At 54.4% G+C, this 20,372-nt stretch overlaps 1 protein-coding gene and 1 pseudogene across 3 annotated transcripts; one reads left to right on the top strand and one right to left on the bottom strand.

Annotated features, from left to right (window-relative positions):
- Nucleotides 1-55: 55 nt before the first annotated feature.
- GPR35 (G protein-coupled receptor 35) lies at nt 56-20,315 on the bottom strand. Of its 3 annotated transcripts, XM_077155635.1 has the most exons (5): nt 18,378-20,315; nt 9,388-9,467; nt 5,072-5,204; nt 2,760-2,925; nt 56-1,099 (listed from the first exon to the last, which is right to left on the bottom strand). In XM_077155635.1, the coding sequence occupies exon 5, from the start codon at nt 1,087-1,089 to the stop codon at nt 193-195; it is 897 nt and encodes a 298-aa protein (XP_077011750.1). In that variant the 5' UTR covers nt 1,090-1,099; nt 2,760-2,925; nt 5,072-5,204; nt 9,388-9,467; nt 18,378-20,315; the 3' UTR covers nt 56-192. The 3 variants fall into 3 exon arrangements, with proteins under 3 accessions (XP_077011750.1, XP_077011751.1, XP_077011752.1); XM_077155636.1 differs by lacking the exon at nt 18,378-20,315 and having other exon boundaries at nt 5,072-5,208; nt 9,388-12,258; XM_077155637.1 differs by lacking the exons at nt 5,072-5,204; nt 9,388-9,467; nt 18,378-20,315 and having other exon boundaries at nt 2,760-5,031.
- On the top strand, nt 7,411-11,801 carry LOC143675911 (shugoshin 2-like; annotated as a pseudogene).
- Nucleotides 20,316-20,372: the final 57 nt, after the last annotated feature.

Below are 20,372 nucleotides of genomic sequence, written 5' to 3'. Positions count from 1 at the left end.
TTTCCCAAAGCTCTGGCTGCTCCATCCCCTCACCCAGAGGCCCACTCAGGACCGGCTCAGTCCAAGGGGCTTTATTCACAGCACCCCGGCCCGTCCCCAGTCCCTGGGCGCAGCCCCCTCACCCGAGCGCACCACGGCCCCACCGCCAGCTCGGAGCCTGGCCTGGCCCGGCCTGGGGGGTGAGAGCAGCCGCTAGGCGAGTGACATGCCCAGGGTGTCCTGGCTCCTGGGGGCCGCAGGCTGCGCGGACGCCTCCCGGAACTCCTGGGCCATGAAGTAGTAGCAGATGGCGTCCAGGCAGCAATTGGCATCCGAGAGCCTGCTGGTGACAAGGGTGGCGTAGCGGAGGGGGTAGCTGGACGAGCCAGTGGCCACGCGCACGGTCAGCACTACGTGCAGCGGCAGGAAGCAGACCACAAACACGGCCAGGTTCGCCCACACCATGCGCCGGGCCTTACGTGTGGTCTCCTGCTGCCCCACGTCGGCCACCGGCCTCTGGGCCAGGCTGCCCACCACCTGCAGAGAGCAGAAGGCCAGCACGGCCAACGGTGGGTAGAAGCCCAACAGTGAGAAGACCACGGTGCTGGGGCTGAACGTGGCCGAGCCGCCGAAGCAGAAGCTGCCGTCCATCGCCAGGGCCCAGCGGGCCAGCAGGGAGCCGCTCACCAGGAGCCAGAGCGCGGCGCACACAGCCACAGCCTGGCGCGGAGAGCGCAGCCTGCGGGCACGCAGCGGGTGCCGCACGGCCAGGTAGCGGTCCACGGCGATGGCCATGATCAGGCTGATGCTCATGTACCTGTTGGCCAGGTAGACACCCTGGGAGAGCTGGCAGAACAGCGTGTCTGTGGCCGACTGCCGACTCAGGGACTGCAGCATGAAGGGCAGGGCGCACAGCAGGCAGAGGTCAGCCGCGGCCAGGTTGGTCATGTAGACGCGCGTCTCCGTCCAGGTCCGCAAGCGGCAGCAGAACACCCACAGGGCCAGGCCGTTGAGCAGCAGGCCCAGGACCAGCAGCGTGCCCAGGTAGGCATAGTAGAGGTGGGTGACCACCTGGGGCCTGGACTCTTCACTGATGTTGCAAGAGTCCATGGTCTGGGGGCTGCAAGACAGGACGAGGAGGTCAGGGGCAGCAGGAAGGGGAGGGGGACAGGAGAGGGGGGAGGCAGGGGAGGGGGACAGGCAGGGGATGGGGAGAGGCCGGGGAGGGGAAAGCAGGGGAAGGTGGAGGCAGGGGAGGGGGAGAGGCAGGGGAGGGGGAGAGGGGGGGGACGGGGGAGGCAGGGGAGGAGGAGGCAGGGGAGGGGGACAGGCAGGGGAGGGGGCAGGGAGGGGGCAGGCAGGGGAGGGAGACAGGCCGGGGAGGGGGGAGGCAGGGGAGGAGGAAGGCAGGGGGGAGACAGGCAGGGGAGGGAGGGACAGGCAGGGGAGGGGGGGACAGGAGGCCAGGGAGGGGAGGGAGAGGCCAGGGGAAGGGGGAGGGAGGCAGGGGGGGACAGGCAGAGGAGGGAGGGACAGGCAGGGGAGGGGGGGACAGGTAGGGGAGGGGATAGGCAGGGGAGGGGGAGGCAAGGGAGGGGGGCAGATGGGGAAGGAGGAGCAAGCAGTCTGGTGGGGAGGAGGCAGGGGGGGGGAGGGGCAGGCCTGGAGGGGGGCCCTGTGTGGGCAAGGTCAGGCCCCGAGGCCCCACCCACCTCTGGCCAGGATGTGGGAAGAGGTGAGCCCCACCTCTGGGAGCCAGGCCAGGTGGGGAGGGTGTGGACCTACAGAGCTCTGAAGTACTCTGGGCCAAAGCCCCTCACCCCCAGCCTCCCACCCAGGCTGAGCATCAGGCTGGGGGGCCAATGGAACTGGAGCCAGGCCCCCTCCCCTCTCGGAGCCTATCTCCTGGGCCTTGCGGAGAGGAAAGGGCGGCTCCACACTCTAAAGGCCGGAGGGGCTGGGTTGGGCCGCCCCAGCAGGCAGTGCCCACGTCTCCCACCCCAACCCCTGGCTGGCTGCAGGGGGAGCCCAATGGGCCCTCCCGTGGCAACCTCCGTGGGGGCAGTGCCTGCAGGGCCTGCAGGGCGTGGGCCAGCTGAGAGAAGGTGCAGGACGGCTCAGGGAGGGGGACTTGGCTCCTCAGCAGGCCCGTCTGGAAACTGGCCTCCAGCCAGCCTCCCTCCCTCCCTTCTTCCCTCCTTCCTGTGCTAAGAGCTGCCCATGCCCCTCTTCCAGAGGGCACAGTGGCCAGAATCCCCCCCCCCAGCCAGATGGGGAGGGTGGGTAGGCAGGGGAAGGGACAGGCAGGGGAGGGGGGCAGGTGGGGGCAGGGTTAGGCAGGGGAGGGGGCCAGGTAGAGGCAGGGGAGGGGGCAGTCTGAAGGGGGCAGGCAGGAGAGGGGGTAGCCTGGAGGGGGCAGGTGGGGGAGGGGGCAGCCTGGAGGCGAGTGCCCAGCACCTGTCCTGCTCCTCGGCTTGCAGCGCCCACCTGCAGTGCCCTGAGGTCCTTCCTGGCCAGGCCCCAAGTGCTGAGACCAGGGCAGGAGGCCCTGCCTTGGGCTCAGGGTCACGGCCAGAGTTCCTAGTGGCTGGAGCTCTGAAAGCTGCTCTGGGCTGGCCCAGAGACCGTGGGGAGCCTGCAGTTGGGCCGGTCCTGCTCCCCCGAGCGCCCTCCATGGCCCTCCACGGCCAGCGAGGACAGCTCTGGGAACCCGATCAGGGTATGACATGCAGGGTAGGTGTGGTCCAGGGGTGCCCTACCACCCGCCAGCCCAGGCAGACCTCAGTTTCTCCCCCCTAGGCGGGGATGCGGCGGCAGACGCTGGGACAGCCGAGCTGTGGTGCCCAGCCCTCTGGTCTGTTTGCTTCTCCAGCTGGGCGGGCCTGGGCCTGGGGGCCGTCGCTCGCCTCAAGCCTCAGGTCCTCGAAGGCCCCCTGCCTGGTCCGCCTTGGGGTGTGAGAAGGAAGGGAGGGGGGTCAGTCCGTCAGGGAGGCTCAGGGCTGAGCACAGCAGGCAGGACCGTGATGTCATCCCAGAAGCCACTCGGCACTCAGCAGTGCCTGCACGTGAGCAGGGCGGGGGGCGCCCCTCGGTGGAGCCTGTCTCCTGGGACCTGCCAGGCCCTCAGTCCACCGCTGCAGATTCCATATCTTTTCAACTGAAAATGGCAAATTTGCCAGCAATTACGTTTCATGAACCCGCTTACTATTTGTAAAATCTCTCTCTGCTTCTGGTGATTCTCTCTTCTGTTTTGGAAGGATTCCGCTTGCTTCCTCTTTGATTTGCTCCGACCTGGAGCTCTTTTATCCTTGGAGCCCCTCAGAATCCCCAGAGTTCCCAGGAACCCCCAAGAACCCACTGGCTGGGAACCCACTGCTCCCATTGGCCCCCCGAGGCGCCATGGCCTGCCATGACCATCAGACTCCACAGGAGCCAGGCGGGGGCACAGGGCCTGGGGCCAGAAGGGATGGTTGCAGGGACCCCAAGTGATTGGCACATGGGGAGCCCCTCGCCTGCTCCTTCTAGAGCCAGGTGCAGGGCTGGTCCCTCACTGCCCACACCTCTGGCTGGCTCGAGAGGGGGCCCAATGTCTGGCTGACCGTGGCCACCTCTGTCTTTCCTAATGCCCAGCGGCCAAGGCCCGGCCCAAGGGGTGGCGCTGGAGTCCGTGGGCCTCAGCTTCTCCCCAAATGCCCACTGCCCCCGGAAAGCTGCCCAGAGGCTAGTCCTGCAACTCCAGGGCTACCTTCACTGTGGTCCCAACATTGTGTGTGTGGGGGGGAGGTAGTATTTACTGGCAGTCGCGGCAGTTTCCTGTTTACAGTAAAACAAGCGCTTCCTTAGGAAGATGCACACATGGGAGGGGTGCGTGGGAGGCTCATGGGCCCCCCCTGGGTGTTCCTTGGACAAACATGTGGGAAGCAGAGTGCCAGGGTCCAGCCCAAGGAGGCTGTGGCCCCTCTAGGCCCCCAGGCAGCACATGTCCCTGCCCCCAACGCCAGCTGCACCGTGGTGGCTCACGTGAGGCGCGGCACCGCTCAGAGCACCCAGCTCCATCTGGAGGACCCAAGGCTGCGGGGAGGCCCTGCCACTTCCTGCTGGGGGGGGGCCTTGTGGGGCGCAGCCCTGACCCCCCACCTCCAGGGCCGCTTCCTCCTCCACTGACAGATCAGCCCTGCTTCCGTTCTTGACCCCACACAAGCACGGTTTTATTTGACAGTAGATACGTTTGCAATCTCCAACTTCCCCAAAGAATCTTCCAGAAGAGAAATCTGCAGCCAGAGTCGGGAGGCCTCGGCCCACCGCAGCCTCCTTCCCCACCCTCCTGCCGTGGGAACGGCTCTGCAGAGGGCTTGGCCAATATGGGGTCCAGCGGGGACTGTGTCTGCAGGGAGGGGGTCCCCAACAGCCCCTCCCAGTTGGGGTCCTCAGGGTTCTCTTCCTCCGTCCTGGCTTTGGGAATCCCACCTGCACCACGGGACACCTGACACCGTTGTCATGGGGTGGGGGGCCCAAGCCTGCAGACACCCCCTTACCTGCACCTGCTGCTCACCCTCCACACTCCGAGCCTCATGGAGAAGGGACCCGCCCAGAGTTACCCTCCAAGGGCTGCCCCCAGGGCCCAGCAGGAGGCTGGACCCTCCCTGATCATCCACCCCAGAGACCCCTCACTGACCTCACCAATCCCGAGACTCCCTTGCTGACTGCACCCCACCCCGAGACCCCCTCACTGACCTCACCAATCCCAAGACCCTCTCACTGACTGCACCCGCCCCAAGACCTCCTCACTGACCGCACCTGCCCCAAGACCTCTTCACTGACCACACCCCACCCTGAGACCCCCTCACTAACCTCACCTACCCCGAGACCCCCTTGCTGACCTCACCAATCCCGAGACCCCCTCGCTGACCTCACCTGCCCTTGAGACTCCCTCACTGACCTCACCTACCCTGAGACCTCCTCACTGATCGCACCCACCCTGAGACCCCCTTGCTGACCGCACCCCACCCCAAGACCCCCTTGCTGACCTCACCAATCCCGAGACCCCCTTGCTGACCGCGCCCACCCTGAGACCCAGCTCCCGGGCACTGACCTGCAGTCCAGCCTGGACGTGGTGGCCCTTGGGGTCCCCTCGCGTCTGGTCTTGTCGCGGAGGCCTGTGCAGGTGGCGCAGAGCGGGGCTGGGGCGCTGCGGGGCCTCTGCTCCCCTCTCCTGGGCGGGCCGCCTGGCTGACGACAGCAAGTACGCGGGTGGGGGAGCGCCTGGCCTGCGTGCCAGCCTGACCTGGGGCTTTTGGGAGGGAAGTGGGGTGCAGGGCTGCCGTGCCGAGACCACACGCTGCTGGTCGAGCACCGCGAAAGTGTCTCTTCTGGAAAACGGCTCCAGGGTGCGGCGGGGCAGGGTGCATCCTCCTCAGCCTCCACTTCTGCCCCGTCATTGCCAGCACATCCCTGACTTTTCCCACGGCCATGGCTGCCACAGTGGGCAAGGTTGGGGCCCCCTAAGCGAGAGCCCCCCATGTGACAGTCCCCTGACTGTGGGGTTTCTTGCAGGGGCAGGCTTCCCGGCAGCCAGACCCCGGGGCAAGGGTGGGGCTGGGGGCCGCGGATCTCCTCCAGACCCTTTCTAAGCACCCTGGGCAGGCTGGGCCTGGGCTCCTGCTGGTCCTCAGGATGGTGACACCATGCTTGTCATGTGTTGTTTTGCGCTTGTTTTGAAGAAAATGCCCACGAATGAGCCACTCATCCCCACCACGGGGTCTGGGGTCAGCTGGGGGCCGCATGGCGGGGAGGAAGCGCCCGGGCATGGAAGCAGGGTCATGGGGCAGTCCAACCTCCCCCACGCCCCTCTGCAGACCCTTCCCAGGCCCCCTGCAGTCTCCCCTGGCCCGACTCGAAGGAGAGGAGCCTGCCTGGCCCTGCAGCCCCCACCCCCTTTGGCCTGGTTCACCCTGCAGGAAGCCCCCTTCCCGCCAGCCCCAGAGCCCGGGTCGTGGGCCGAGGAGATGCTGCTGAAATCCCCAGAACAGGGGTCTGGAGGGAACAGGAGAAAGCCCCGGGCTGGGTGACAGTAGAAAGGGTCCACTGCCCAGGACTGCTTCTGGGCTTCGCTGAGATCATCCACAGTAAGAACAGTGTTGGTCACACGAGCCAAAGGGTGGAAACAACCCAAGGGTCGGTCATTGGCCAAAGGGAAATCCAAAGTATGGCCTGTCCCGCCGTGGACATGACACGCATGACGGCCTGGATTGGCCTTGAGCAAGACAGACCCCAAGGGGCAAAGAGTGTCGCATTCCATTCGCATGAAATTTGTGGAAGAGGTGCATGGGGGACAGGAGCCAGCTGGGGGCTGCGTGGGGCTGGGGTAGGGGGCTGCCCTGGAGGCAGGCGGTGGCCGTGGCTGCCCAGAAGGTAGTGGCTGTGGGTGTGTGATGTGCGGTTCACCACAAGGAAAAAAGCACTGAGCGTGAGGAGCGGGAGGGTCTGAGAGGCAAAGTCTGGTGGGGGGGCAGAGGAGGGGCCTTAGAGCTGCATCCCTGGTGCCCTATCTAGTCTGCCCCACTGCAGGGACTTCCGAGGTGGCCACTGTCGGGGTGAGGGCAGCAGAGGGGTTGGGGCCATGGCAAGTGGTCAGGGCAGTGGGGAGGCCCAGGCCCTGGCTGGGGTGCCCAGCATGGTGGAGCGGGTGCAGGGCAGGGCGGCGGCCTGAGGAGCAGGGACAGGGCAGCTGAGGAGGGCGGGGGGGAGCCTCCTGCCGCTGACCCTGGCTCAGCCCCAAGCTCTTGAGGCCACACCTCGGCCCCTGGTCACACTCGCCTCCCGGCCCTCCAGCCCTGGCCGTTTCCACTTGGGACCCCAGCCCCAGCTGGGGCTTCTTCTGGCCTGCTCCCACAACAAAAGTTGCCATGGGTGACCCACTCACCATCCATGCATTCATTCATTCATTCACTCACTCAGTAAATGGGGCTGAGTGCAGGTGGGGTGCAGCCGAGCAGGAGTGAAGGTGGGGGGCAAGGAAGGGGGAGCCCTCAGGCCTGGCTGTGCCTGGGGAGCAGTGAGCAGGGGTTTGCAGCCACGATCGGATTTTGGTGAAGGGCAACAGAAGACTGGAGAGGCGACGCAGCGTCCATCCCCCACACCTGGGGCTCAGGGCTGTGGGGCCAGGCTGCCCAGGTGACCATGCCACCTGTGCCTGGTCAGCACATACCAGGGACTGGACAGACGGGCCATGAGTGCAGGACCGGGCCTGGGGCTCAAGGGGACAGTGCCTGGCCTTCGGGAACACCCTCCTGCCTGCCCTCGTCCTCTGGGTGTCCCTCCCCCGCATGCCCTTGGAGCCCCCTGGGACCCTTTGCCCAGGCTGCGCTTCCCCCGAGGCTGGGCAGCACCCAGCAGAGGGTTGGCCGAGCCTCAGTCCTGTCCACACCGAGCATGGGGCCTGTGGCAAGAGGGAGAGGCCGCCACGCGCAACAACAGGCACTGCGTGGGGTCCCGGGCTCCAGCTGCTCCCCACCTTCTCTGCCCAGTGAGGCGTCATGTGTGGAGTGGGATAGGGGCAGGCCCGGGAGGGCTGCAGATGAGCGGGCCCGACACACAAGACCCTCGCAGCACCCAGTGCCCGGGGCGCCAGCCTCCCTGCCAGTGTCCACCCTGCGGCAGCGGTGGCCACTGTGCCCCGCCCCTCGGGGCCTCCCGCACCGTTTCACTGTGCCCAAGGGTGCCCTCCACTCGCAGGTGCAGAGGCCTCTGCACACCCTGGACCCACGGGGGGGGGGCCCCTCCGCCAGGGCAGCACGCAGGGAGGCCCAGCAGAGCCAACTGATGGTGGGAGGTGGCTCCTGCCCAGACACTGCCCCTCCCTGGTGCCCCCGGGACGGCCCACTCACTCTTGACAGTTCCTGACCCCCTTCCTGGGCAGGCTCCCCGAGTGGCGGCAGTAGCCGCGACACTCCTCCCAGACAGCCGGGTGGGGCCTTGGGGTGCAGCTCCCGCCGCAGGCTCCTGCCTCCCTGAGCACTTCCCCCTTTTGCTGCCCCGTGCCCCTGCCCGAGAAGGCCATCATTCCCCTTCTTGCCTGGACGCCAGGCCAAGCTCCTGGGGACCTATCCTCACAGCCCCGAATGCTGCCCCCCCGCCCTTTGGCCCCTGGGGCCCTCCCCTCCCAGAGGCGCCTTCCTTGGCTACAAAGGGAGGCTCCAGGGTGGGGTGCCCCATGGGCCACCCATCCGTCCAAGAGCACCCTCTTCCAGGTGGCCGGTGTCCTGCTGAGGGAGGCCCCGGGAGCTCATGCTGCTCTGCCTTATAGAGGGGTCCTGTAGACAGGGGCGGGGCCCTCTCCTTGTGGGATCTGTGCCTGCCCCTTGCAGAGTGGCAGACTCCAGATTTGAGTGGTCTGGGACAGAGTCAACCTGCGCTCAGGAAGCAGCACATTTAGTATCGCCCAGGAGCTGCAGAGCTCCCTAAGGGACAGCGAGCCCCATCCCCCAGGACCGCCAGCCTCTGAGACACCTCCCTGGGGGCCGAGCAAGGTGCCAACTGATAGAGACAGGACAGACGGTTCTCAGAAAAGGGGACACAGACGGCTCCTCAGGGACAGGGCGAGATGTGCAACTCACTCCTAAGGAGGGACGTGCCTGCCCTGCCACTCCCACTGGATCAGCCCAGATCCGAGAGCTGACCACAACCCGTGAAGGGCCACACCCTCACAGCTCACGGGCAAAAAACAGGGCAGATCCCCTGAAGGGCAGCTTGGATCTGCGTCCCCCTCTAAGCTCACTTCTGGAGATCTCTTCAGATAAGGAGCAAAATCCCAAAAACATCCTCAGGAGGCTCCCACTGCAGCAGGCGGGAAGAAGCAAAAGTCTGCACGCCACCCACATCCACCCTCCTCCACCCACATTCACCTACGTGCACCCACACCCACCCATGTCCACCCATGCCCACCCATACCCAGCCACGTCCACTCACATGTCCACCCACACCCGCCCACATGTCCATCCATGTCCACCCACCATGCCCTGGTCCAGCGGAGCACGTGGCAGTTGCATGAAGGAAGGAGAAATGGTCTCTACCAGGTGGCTTCCCCACAGCATACTGCTAAGTTAAAAGAGTGCATGCGTGTGTGTGCATGCATGTGTGTGCATGTGTGTGCACACGTGCATGTGTGTGCATGCATGTACGCTTATTTTTTTTAATGGAAAGATAAGCCATCATATTTAAGTCGTTACCTGCAGGGAACAGATAGGAATGGGACATGTGGGAAGGAACGGGAAAAGAAGTGAGATTTCTCTGAATATACCTTGGTTTGTAGATTTGACTATAAAGCCAAATAAATATCTATATAAATACTAAGTTAACTTAAAATTGTAAAGTAATTTCTAAATTTGAAAGCAAGATGAAAGAACTTACCCCAGCTGTTTACAGTTGGCAGTCCAAACTATTTCAAGTGATTTTAAAACCTAATAATTTGGACTGTATAACTCTGTGACCTGCATACAAAAAGAATGGTAAAAATGTTTTATTTTCAATAATCCAAGTAACTTCAAAACCAAGTTTGATTTGTACATCTATGTAACGCAAGGATTAAAAAAAAGTATTTTTAAAAATCAAATGCTTTTCAGCACTCACTTGTTGGACTGAGTATATTGGGTCACTATGAGAATTATTAATCACGCTAGGTGTTGCTGAGCTCTTCAGTGTGGTTACAGGAGATGTAGATGCATTACCAGTTACATCATGCAAAAGCCACGGATCATGATGTATCTTATCTTTAAAAAAACATACTTTTCAGTTCTGCCCACTGACCAACCTACAGTGACCAGCCCAGGAGCCCCCGATGGACAGATTCTGACTTCTGCGTCTGCTCCCACCTGAAGGGCAGCGGCCTCCGCAGAGAACAATGCCTCCAGGGCGCTGCCCTCCCCTCCTCACGCTCCCCTGGCCAGCGCTTCCTGCCACCTTCTCAGGATCTGATCGTTGACCTGGCAACTGCCCACAGCTGAGGAGTTCCAACTCCTGCCAGGCCGCAGCTCCTCGCCAAAGTCCGGTGCTGGGGGGCAGGGGGCTAAAGGCACGTGATGGGCACCCAGTGACGGAAACTGGCTCTCTTTTTACCCCAGGAATTAAGACATGTGAAAGACAAAAGAATTTCAAAGACTGCTAAGTTGAATGTTTCTCTTGCTTTGAAAATCAAAACAAAAAAAACAATTCTATTTTCAAAATTTCTTTAAAGCATTAGCTCAGGCTCTTAGTAGAGAGAAATAATTCTTGAAGATTTACAACTAAAAATATGCTATTGCAAAAAAGAAGTGAAGAAGCTGAAATTTGAGAATACATTTCTTTGCTCAAAGGTAAATAATTTGAGTTAGAAATTTATAGAAACAGAAACACTCGTGAACAATAATTTGAAATGAGCAGCCTCTCTGAGGCGTCCTTTAACTTCAGATGATGATGATGGTGGTGAAAGTGAAGCAAAATGCAGTGTGACCACTGCAAAGACATGGCCGGACAGTCACTCTTCAGTCTCAATAACACAAACTTCAACTCAGCAAAAGTTTTTCTTAAAGAAAATAAAAGTCAGAATACACGTGGTTTAGATGATTCAGAACAGTTCTTCTATTGTTGATACACTTCCCCCCAAAATCTTTCCCATTCAGACCAAAGTTCCCAGAACCCCTAACGAGTGAGATGGAAATGTTCAGCCGATAAGCCACAGAAAGGAGAAACCGGCTACTAACGAGGCTGAAAGGAAGTCGCATGTGGGTCTGGGGAGCAAATGGGCCGATATCCCGTGGTGGATTTGCAACCACTGGTTTCAGGCTCAGGTTTGAACCGGAGCAAGGAGGTAAATGACTAGGCGTATGAAAGAAATACTAAAAGGCAAACACCTCCTTGTCGTCCTGCCTCATCTTCTGAGTGTATGAGGGAACCTAATGCAGGGTGCATGAATAAAAGTCAGAGTAGCAATGACTTTCAGCTGTAGAAAACTGTGTATGATGGGAACATGGATTTAGCTGCTGGCGAAGTAAGCAAAATTGTCACAGTTTCAACATGCACTAAAAATAAAAATAATTTTTAAAAAGGATCGGGGTTGAAAACTTTCATAAAAATGATTCAAGCTCTGACAAAAAGAAGGATCAAAGCCACAATTTAAAAATAGTTCAGATGCAGATGTTGAGGAAAGACTAAAAACTGACCAGAAAGAAGATCTGTTGTTCTGGACGGCACACAGGATGCAGAGACACAGTTTGTATTTTCAATACTGAACTGCTGACCCAAGTGAAAATACTGAAGGAAATAACACACGTCAATGTCTTTGATCAAGAAGACAGATAACGTAAACAGTGTAATAAAAAGAAGACAAGAATACATGTAATGAATAAACAAGAGCAAATAGCCTCTTTTCCCCAAATTTCAGATAAATTCCAGCAAGAGAGTAAATTTGATATAGGTCAGATTTCCCTAACTTGTAATAAAAATAAAGCTTCTAGACAGAAATTTGTGATTCTTAAGTTAGGAAAAGGTAACTCCTACTCAAAAGAAAAGGATAAAAAGCCACTTCTGAAAACCTAGAAGTTGCAAATGAATTTCAAACAGCTGATCTTTCCACCAAAAATAATGGAATTTTGATTATGAGACCCAGAATATGTTGGATTTAAAAAACGCATATCGCCAATAAGCAACACGTTCAGTAAAATGAAGAAAAAGTAAATAAGTTTTAGCAGAAGGTAAATTGGAAGGCGCAAATAATTTCAGAAATGAACCAAATACATGAGAATGATAATAAAGCTGTGGATGGTCCAGACAAAGGTAACTTCTTCTAGATCTAAAAGGATAAAGAAACCATTTCTAGAAACCCTAAACTCAACTGAGTTGTAAACACCTGATCTTTCCATCAGAGATAATGGAAACCCATGTGACGGTGAGATACAAAAAAGAGGCGAAGATGAATTCCTCAAAGCATAGAGTCAAAACAGGGATACAACTTGGATCAAAAATATTAAAATGCTTGAAGAGGGTTTTGTTCCTTTTTCCCCTTTGTCATGGTCAGGTTCATGTGTCCACTTGGCCAGATGGTGGTACCTGTTTGTCTGGCTGGGCAAGTGCTGGCCTGTCTGTTGCAACGAGGACATTTCACAGAATTAGATCATGATCACATTGGCTGCATCCACAGCTGATTCCATTTGTAATCAGCCAAAGGGAGTGTCTTCTGCTTTGAGTGATGCTCAGTCTAATCACTGGAAGCCTTTTAAGGAGGATTCAGAAGAGACAGGCCCTCTTCCTGCTGTTTGGTGCGACCCATTCATACATGCGAGCTCTCCGTGGAGTGTTCCAGACCCTCATCAGAATCGTCAACTTCACAGCCTGCCCTGCGATTTTGGACTCTACGTTCCCAAGGTTATGTGATACATTTTATAAATTTACATTTATGAATATTTCCTGTTGATTTCTGTTTCTCTAGAGAACCTTAACTAATACACCCTTTAAAGGACTGCTGATTCTCATTCTGTATTTAGGTATATGTACATATATAGCTGCTTGTTAAAATTATTTTGGTTGTCATATAAGTTAACTTACTGCTCATTTATGCTTTTTTCTACTTTACAGGCTTTCACCATAGAAACACCTATTAACATTTTAACCAAATAAAATGTATTAATAAATTTAAAAATGTATAGATAAGCCTGGAATATCATACTAGAGAAACTGAAGGCTGCCAAAGACTATTGGAGCACAGTCAGAAAGACTTCAGGAGGGAAGGACAAAAAGATGGGAAGATCTGAATTTTGAAACATAAAAAAAATTTAAATCCATGAGCTTTTAATGTTTTTAAGTATTATTATTTATAATAATATTTTAAAAAAATCCTCATTCATCACTTTGAGGGATACTAGGAAAGCGAGCTCATTATTTTAAAAATTAGTAAATAAAAGTTAAGAATCAAGCATTTATCCCACCTCCCTACACACACTATCTCTTGGCATGCCAAACAGTTAGTGAAGGGAGATTCCCTTTATGGGACTATTTCAGCTTAATAAAAGATGAAGGAAGAGCTAACTGGAATTTGACTACTCTGCAAACCCTACTGGAGTCAAGAAAGTCACAACAATTTATTAGCTATCTACCATGCTGGTTGAGCACTGGTTATCTACTGCTGCACAGAAAGCTACCCCCAAAGTAGCAAAGCTTGAAAAATAGCGATTGAGCCAGGATGCCCTACCCTGAAGGGGGGTGGGAAGCGTGGGGGGGACCTGCCCGGCCCAGGTCCTGGAGTCTGCTGGCTGCCCTCAGCTCCTTCCTCACCCCCTCCACCAGACAGGAGGCAAGGGGCCAGGTCCAAGGCGGACACTGCTACCACTCTGTAACCCAACCTCGGAGGTGACAGCCTGTCATTTTTGTGCCTTGACCCAACCAGCCACAGGCCGTATCCTCAGCCCAGCTCACCCCATGCGGTGGGTAAGGTTAGGAATTGACCTCACTCATGGTGTTCATGGCTTCAAGCCCCCTCAGTGCTGTTTGGATCCCACGACGGCCAGTCCACCAAAGCACCTCTCACTGAGGCCCCCGTGACCCCCATGCCACTAAACCCCAGTGGGCACCTGATAGGCGTCATCTTATTCCACCTCCCAGCAGCATTTGGCAGAGTTGGCCAATTGCTAGTTCTTCTTTTTTATTGTTTTAATAAAAGGTTGACGAGATACAAATGGATGCTCAAGGACTCACAGGCTAAGGAATAGGACATATCATTGAAGCTCCCTCGGACACTGCTCAAATGCCAAAACCCTCTGTGCTGGTTTGAAAGGAAGTATGCCCCCTAAGAAAAGCCATGTTTTAATATAAATCTCATTTCATAAAGGTAGAATAATCCCTATTCAATACTGTATGTTTGAAACTGTAATCAGATCATTGCCCTGGATGATGTGATTTAGTCAAGAGTGGTTGTTAAACTGGATTAAGGAATGACATGTCTCCACCCATTTGGATGGGCCTTGAATAGTTTCTGAAGTCCTATAAAAGAGGAAACGTTTTGGAGAATAAGAGATTCAGAGAGAGCAGAACGACGTAGCCATGAGATGAAGAGAGTCCACGAGCCAGCAACTTTTCGAGATGAAGAAGGAAAACACCTCCTGGGGAGCTTCATGAAACCAGAAGCCAGGAGAGAAAAACTAGCAGATGACGACACCATGTTCACCATGTGCCCTTCCAGCTGAGAGAGAAGCCCTGACTGTGTTCGCCACATGCCTTCCACTTGAGAGAGAAACCCTGAACTTCACCGGCCTTCTTGAAACAAGGTATCTTTCCAGGCCTTATCTTCCCTGGGACATTTTCTCAGCCTTAGAACTGTAAACCAGCAACTCATTAAATTTCCCCTTTTAAAGGCTATTCCATTTCTTGTATATTGCATTCCGGCAGCTAGCAAACTAGAACACCCTCTCATTCCAGCACTCCAGAGCTGACCACTGAGCATTCCCTCCCTTGGCCTCCATGACAGCATGCCCACCTTGTTCTTCTTCCTCTCTGGCCTCGCCTCATGCACCCCTCTTGTTCTCCAACTGGGCCCCTAAAATGTTGGGGTTCATCAGGACCCATCCTGGACCCATTTCTTCTTCCTATTGCTTCAGCAATTCACCTTACGCCCATGACCTCCAACCGCCAACTCCAACCCAGACCTCCAGTCTGAGCTCCGACCACATGCAGAAGTGCCCACTAGACACCTTCACTTGGATCCTTAGAAGCACTTCACATGTGACTTGTCCAAAATTGACCCCATCATCAAGCCTCTTCACCCCATATTCTAATCTTCTTTCAAAGTTCCACATCTCAGCAATGGCCTCTCTTGTGGCCCAGGCTAAACATGGGCATCATTACGGACTCTGTTCTCTTTCCTCCCAAATCCAATCTGTCATCAGTAAGTTAAATACAAAAACTCTATAGCAACCACTGAAAAGATAAAATGAAGAGGTATATCAAATAAGCCAATACAGGCAATAAACAACATGCTAAAACAACACCTCAATTAATCCAAGAGAGGAAGGCAAAGAAGGGAGCAAAAAAGGGGCAAATAGAAAAAAACATTAGCAAGATGGCAAATTTAATCCCAATCATATCAATTATTACATTAAATATAACTGGTCAAAACATTTCAATTAAAAAGCAAAGATTACCAAACTGGATTTAAATTAAACGAATGACAATGTGTTGTCTCTGTGGTAAATGCTTTAAATACAAAAGAATGGGAAAAAGATATGAAATGCAAACCCTAACCACAAGCAAGCTGGAATGGGTATGTTAACATCAAAACAGACTTCAGACAAGGAGTGTTTCAAGAGATAAAAAGGGACAGGGACATTTTATCATGATAAAAAGATCAATTCATCAAGAATATATATCAGTCTAAATGTGTTCCTAATTACAAAGATTTAAAATAAATGACACAAAACTAATAGAAATGGAAGGATAAATAGGTAAATCCACATTTAAAATGCGTTGTTTCAACATTACTCTCTTAGTAACTGACAGAACAAGTAAGCTAAAAATCAGTAGCAATCAATCAATGTGTCCAAATTTATGTTTATAAAACATTACACCCAACAACAGAATGTGTATTCTTTACAAGAGAACAAATGAACAGTCTTCAAACAGGTCACGTGGTAGGCCATAAAAGAAGTCTCAATAAAATTAGAAGTATTTTAACTATACAGAGTATGTTCCCTAAATACAACAGAACAAAATTAGAGATCAATAACAAAAATATATAAAATTTATAAAGAATACGCAAATATTTTGAAATTAAACAACATTATAAATAGCTCATAGCTCAAATACGTAATTAAACGGAAATTAGAAACTATTTTGAACAGAATGATGATGACAATTTAACTTATCAATATTTGTGAGATAAAGATAATGCAGTGCTTGGAGGAAAATATAAAGTTTTAAGTGTGGATCTGCATATTGTTCCTTCCATTTCTATTAGCTTTGTGTCATTTATTTTAAATCTTTGTCATTAGGAACACATTTAGACTGATATATATTCTTGATGAATTGATCCTTTTCCCTGTCCCTTTTTATCTCTGGAAACACTCCTTGTCTGAAGTCTGTTTTGATATTAACAAACCCATTCCAGCTTGCTTGTGGTTAGGGTTTACATTTCATATCTTTTCCCCATTCTTTTGTATTTAAAGCATTTACCACAGAGACAACACATTGTCATTTCATTTATACTAGAAAAGAAGAAAGTCGTAAAATTATTGATCTATGATTCCAAGTAAGAAGCTTGATAAAAACAACAAATTAAGTGCAAGTAAGTAGAAGAAAGGAAATAAGAAAGATGGACATTTAATGTAATTGAACAAAAACAAACAATAGAGGACATCAATGAAATGAAAGTTGATTCTCTGAAAACATAAATAACATTGATAAAACTTCTAGCTAGAAAAATCGAGAAAAGAAAAAAGAAAACACAAATTACCAATACCAGGAGTGAAAGAGTAGATATCACTTCAGATCCTAGAGATGTCAGAAGAATAAAATAAGGGAACATTGTGAATAACTTTATGCAAATGCATTTGACAGCTTCAATGAAGTGGACAAATTTCTCCAAAGCTGCATATAAGAATAGGCGGCAGAGTTCTTGCCTGTGATGCTGGAGACCCGGGTTCGATTCCCGATGCCTGTCCCATGCAAAAAAAAAAAAAAAAATAGACAGGAGATTCGAATTTGACCTGGCCCATGCACCCCCAAAAAAGAAGTAACAGAAAATTTGCACAGCCTGTTAAAGTTACTGAGTTTATAATTTAAAACCTTTCCAGAAAACTATTATCAAACATTTGAAGAAAAAATAATCCCATTCTTACATATTTCCAGAACACGAAGCAGGAGGAACACTTCCCAACTTACATGCCAGGCATGCTTTACCTTCAACCAACACTGGACAAAAACATCACAGGAAAAGAAAACTAAAGACCGATACCCTAACTGAACAGATACAAAAATCCTTTATAACATATTAGCAGGCTGAACTCAGCAATATATGAGATAAATAATACATCACAACAAGAAAGATTTACCCCCAGGAATGTAGGGTTTATCTTAACATTAGAAAGTCAATCAATGTAATTCACTACATTGATAGAATAAAGGGGAAATTTATATAGTCCTCTCAACAGATGCAGAAAAATCATTTGGCAGATTCAATACCCATTAATGACAGAAACTATCAGCAAACCAGCAACAGAAGGAAATTCCCTTGTCAGCTTGACGGGGACCAACCCATTGCCTGCAGTGGTATCACGCAATGGCAGGGATGGGACTCCCCACCATGCTGGGGGCAAGGGGCTGCCAGTCACTCCTGCCGCTTCAATCCAAAACAGTGTTGAAGTGGAAATAAGGCAAAAAAAGAGAAAAAACACATTTATATAGGAAAGGAAGAAGTTGAATTCTATTTTCTCAATGACATAATCATATATGTTATAAATCCTAAGGAATTATTTGAACTAATAATTGAATTTACCAAGGTTACAGGATACAAGGTTAATGTATCAAAAATAAAACAAAACAAAAACAAAACCACCAACCCACCCGCAATTGCATTTCTATGTGCCAGCAAGGAACAAATGTTGGAAAGAATTGTAACTACAAAGCCATCAAAAAACAAGCTACTTAAGAAAACATGCAAAACATGCATGCTAGAAGCTGCAAAACACTGAGGGGAACAGCAGAGACCTACCAGCCGGAGAGGTGCGCCCTGGGGCTAGGGGAAGTCTGCCCCCCAGCAGCGCCTCTTCCCCGGTTTCCCGCCCCCGCCTATGCCCGATGGCGGCAGCCGCCTTCCTGGTGGATCCCCGAGGTACCCCAAGACTTCAGCAGGGAGAGTTCCAGAAATACCATGCGAGGCTCTGCCCGGGAGATATGGCCCAAACGCCCCTATGGCCACAGCCTCTGCTGCCTCTCCAGGTTCAGTGTGCCTGGCCCCCCCCAGAGGCCCCCACCTGAAGGAGCCCAGGTGTGCTTCTGGGGTGGTCCCGTCCCTGGCAGCCACCAGCTTGTTCGCCACCCCACTGTCAAGGCCGTCAAGACGACCCACGTGCAGAGGACAATCCTAAGGCCGCGTGCAGTGCCCCACCCCCAGCGCTTACCCAGCGTCTCTAGCATTGGGGGGGTGATCAGCAGCCCCAGGCTGTCTTCTCACTGGGGCCGGCTGGACACAGAGACATTGCACGATGCACAGACACCACCCGGAGTCGGAGACAGCACCAGCCCTGATGGGGTCCTCCAGCAGCCTGCTCCCCACCCAGCACCCTTGCCTCGCGGCCGACTCGTGTAGGTGCCAAGGAAGGGGCCGGCTTGGCCCTGTGCCCTGTGGGTGGGGCCCACGCTGCAGGGATCCCTGCACGTACCGGGACTGAGCCTCCGGCGCGGTCCCGAGCAGGCCTTGGTCCCCAGCCCAGCCGCGGAGGCGCCATCTGGGTGGACATGGCCTGTCCTTGTTGGGAATCAGAAGAAACGGCCAGAGCGTCCCAGCGTGGACGGTCTGATGGCTGCGGGTTGAGCGCCTTCCCAGCACCTCTGGCAGGCAGGAGCCTCCTGCTGCCCCCTCCAGACAAGAAAAGACCTCACGACCCTCCCAAGCAGCTGCCTCCCCTGGGCCTCATGTTGGAGGGTCCGGGAATAAAATATGTCAAAAGGCCACACAGCTAGGTTAACTTTGGTAAAGATTAAGGCTGGTAAAAAACAAGAGCAAAGCCAGGGGGGCAGGCAGGAGAAAGAGGCGGGAGCAGCTCCCAAGGTGGGCCGCTAAGTGCGCAGGGAGGCATGGGAGGGTGCAGAGCCGGGAACACCCACCATGGCTCTGGCCAGGGCCTCCTGCCCAGAACCACTGCCCCTCCTCCACCCCCTGCCATGTCCACCTGCCCTCCAGACTCACCTCAGGAGCTCTGTCCCAAGGCTGCCCCCAATCAGAGAGGGTGGAGCAGGCACTTGCAGCACCTGAAGCAGGAAGTGACACTGGGAGGGAACCTGCATGCTGGCGGGGGCAGAGTCTGCAGGAAAGTTGGGAAAGGTGGGAGGACGGGAGGTGTGCTCGCCTGCCCACAACCACATCTGCCTGGCCGGAGACCTGCCAGCAGCCCCAGTGGGCCCAGCGTTGTGCACTACCACTGGATTTGCAAAGCTCTACCCCCACCCCTGGGCCAGGGTGTGGCCCCTGCCATGGAGCCTCAGACTGGTGCCATTCATGGGCCCCTGAGCCAGGCTGGGGGGGGGGGGGATCCCAGAGTGGGGCTGGTCAGCACGAGGAGGGGATGGCAGCTGGTCCTGGTGCCCCAAGCCTGCGGGGCAACCCGTAATGTGCAACCTGAGTTTCACCTGGCCATCCCAAATGGGCCTGGGCTTCGGTCTGGCAGGAGGGGGTAGGTGGAAGCCAGAGGTTTCTAAGGCCCCAAGAGTGTCACCAGGACAGGGTTCCTGCCTGGACCACTGTGGTTTCCTCCTTGACAGAGCTGGGCCGAGCAGCCCCCACCCGGCAGGCACATCCGGGGCCAGGACACCAGGGAAAAGCCCAGGAACAGGATGTTGAGGTGGGCCCAGCCTTGGACCAGAGGATTCTAGGGTTCCAGCTGCCTGGCCCTGGGTGTGTGTGTGTGAGAGAGGTGCTGGGGTAGGGAAGCCCTGTCCCAGGGGGAGCAATGTTTTACTATTCAACTGCCTTGCAGAGAAAAAGTGGATAGAAGCTGATTCTTACTGACAGATGATGGCTTAAGGGACGGACAGACAGACGCTTTCAGACTTAACAGACAGGAAGTGCAAGGGCCACAACTCGAGTGCAGCCCCAGAGGCCTCTCCAGGATGGGGCATGGGGACCAGAGCAGCCCCCGTGTTCTGGCCGCCCTCCCCAGGTGCCTGCAGTGGGTCCCCAGCCTGGCCCATCAGCTGGGCAACGGGAGATGCACCGGGACAGTTGGGTTCAGCAGGGTGTCTGGTGAAAAGCCCACTTCCAGAAGGGGCTCTGAGGCAGGGAAGAGAACTCAGTGGCCCCTGGTCCCCTAAGCCCAGCTCCTGAAAGGGCTCGCTGCAGGGGTCATGTGCCAGGGACTCCAGGGCCCCAAGGGCAGCACAGCTCTGTGGGCTGACCTCTCCCAGGAGCCTCAGGCCAAGTCCTCTCACCAGAGTGACCACAGCTGTCATCTGCCCAGATACAGGAAGGACAGGGGTGCTGGTGACAAGCGTACTGGACAACAGGCTGCCCTCCAGCTGTCAGCTCCTGGGTGTGTCCTGCATGTGACCAGGACGGCCCTTTACTCCGCAGACCCAGGCAGCACCTCTGTCTTGGCACCCCACTGCCCCTCACCCTTTGAGAGCCCCCTACCCCCAACCTCCCCTCCCAGAGCCCCAGC

The sequence above is a fragment of the Tamandua tetradactyla genome, chromosome 3 (genome assembly GCF_023851605.1).
Source record: "Tamandua tetradactyla isolate mTamTet1 chromosome 3, mTamTet1.pri, whole genome shotgun sequence".
Lineage (NCBI taxonomy): Eukaryota > Metazoa > Chordata > Mammalia > Pilosa > Myrmecophagidae > Tamandua > Tamandua tetradactyla.
Note: the sequence above shows the minus strand (reverse complement) of the source record. Positions and strands in the feature narration are given on the sequence as shown.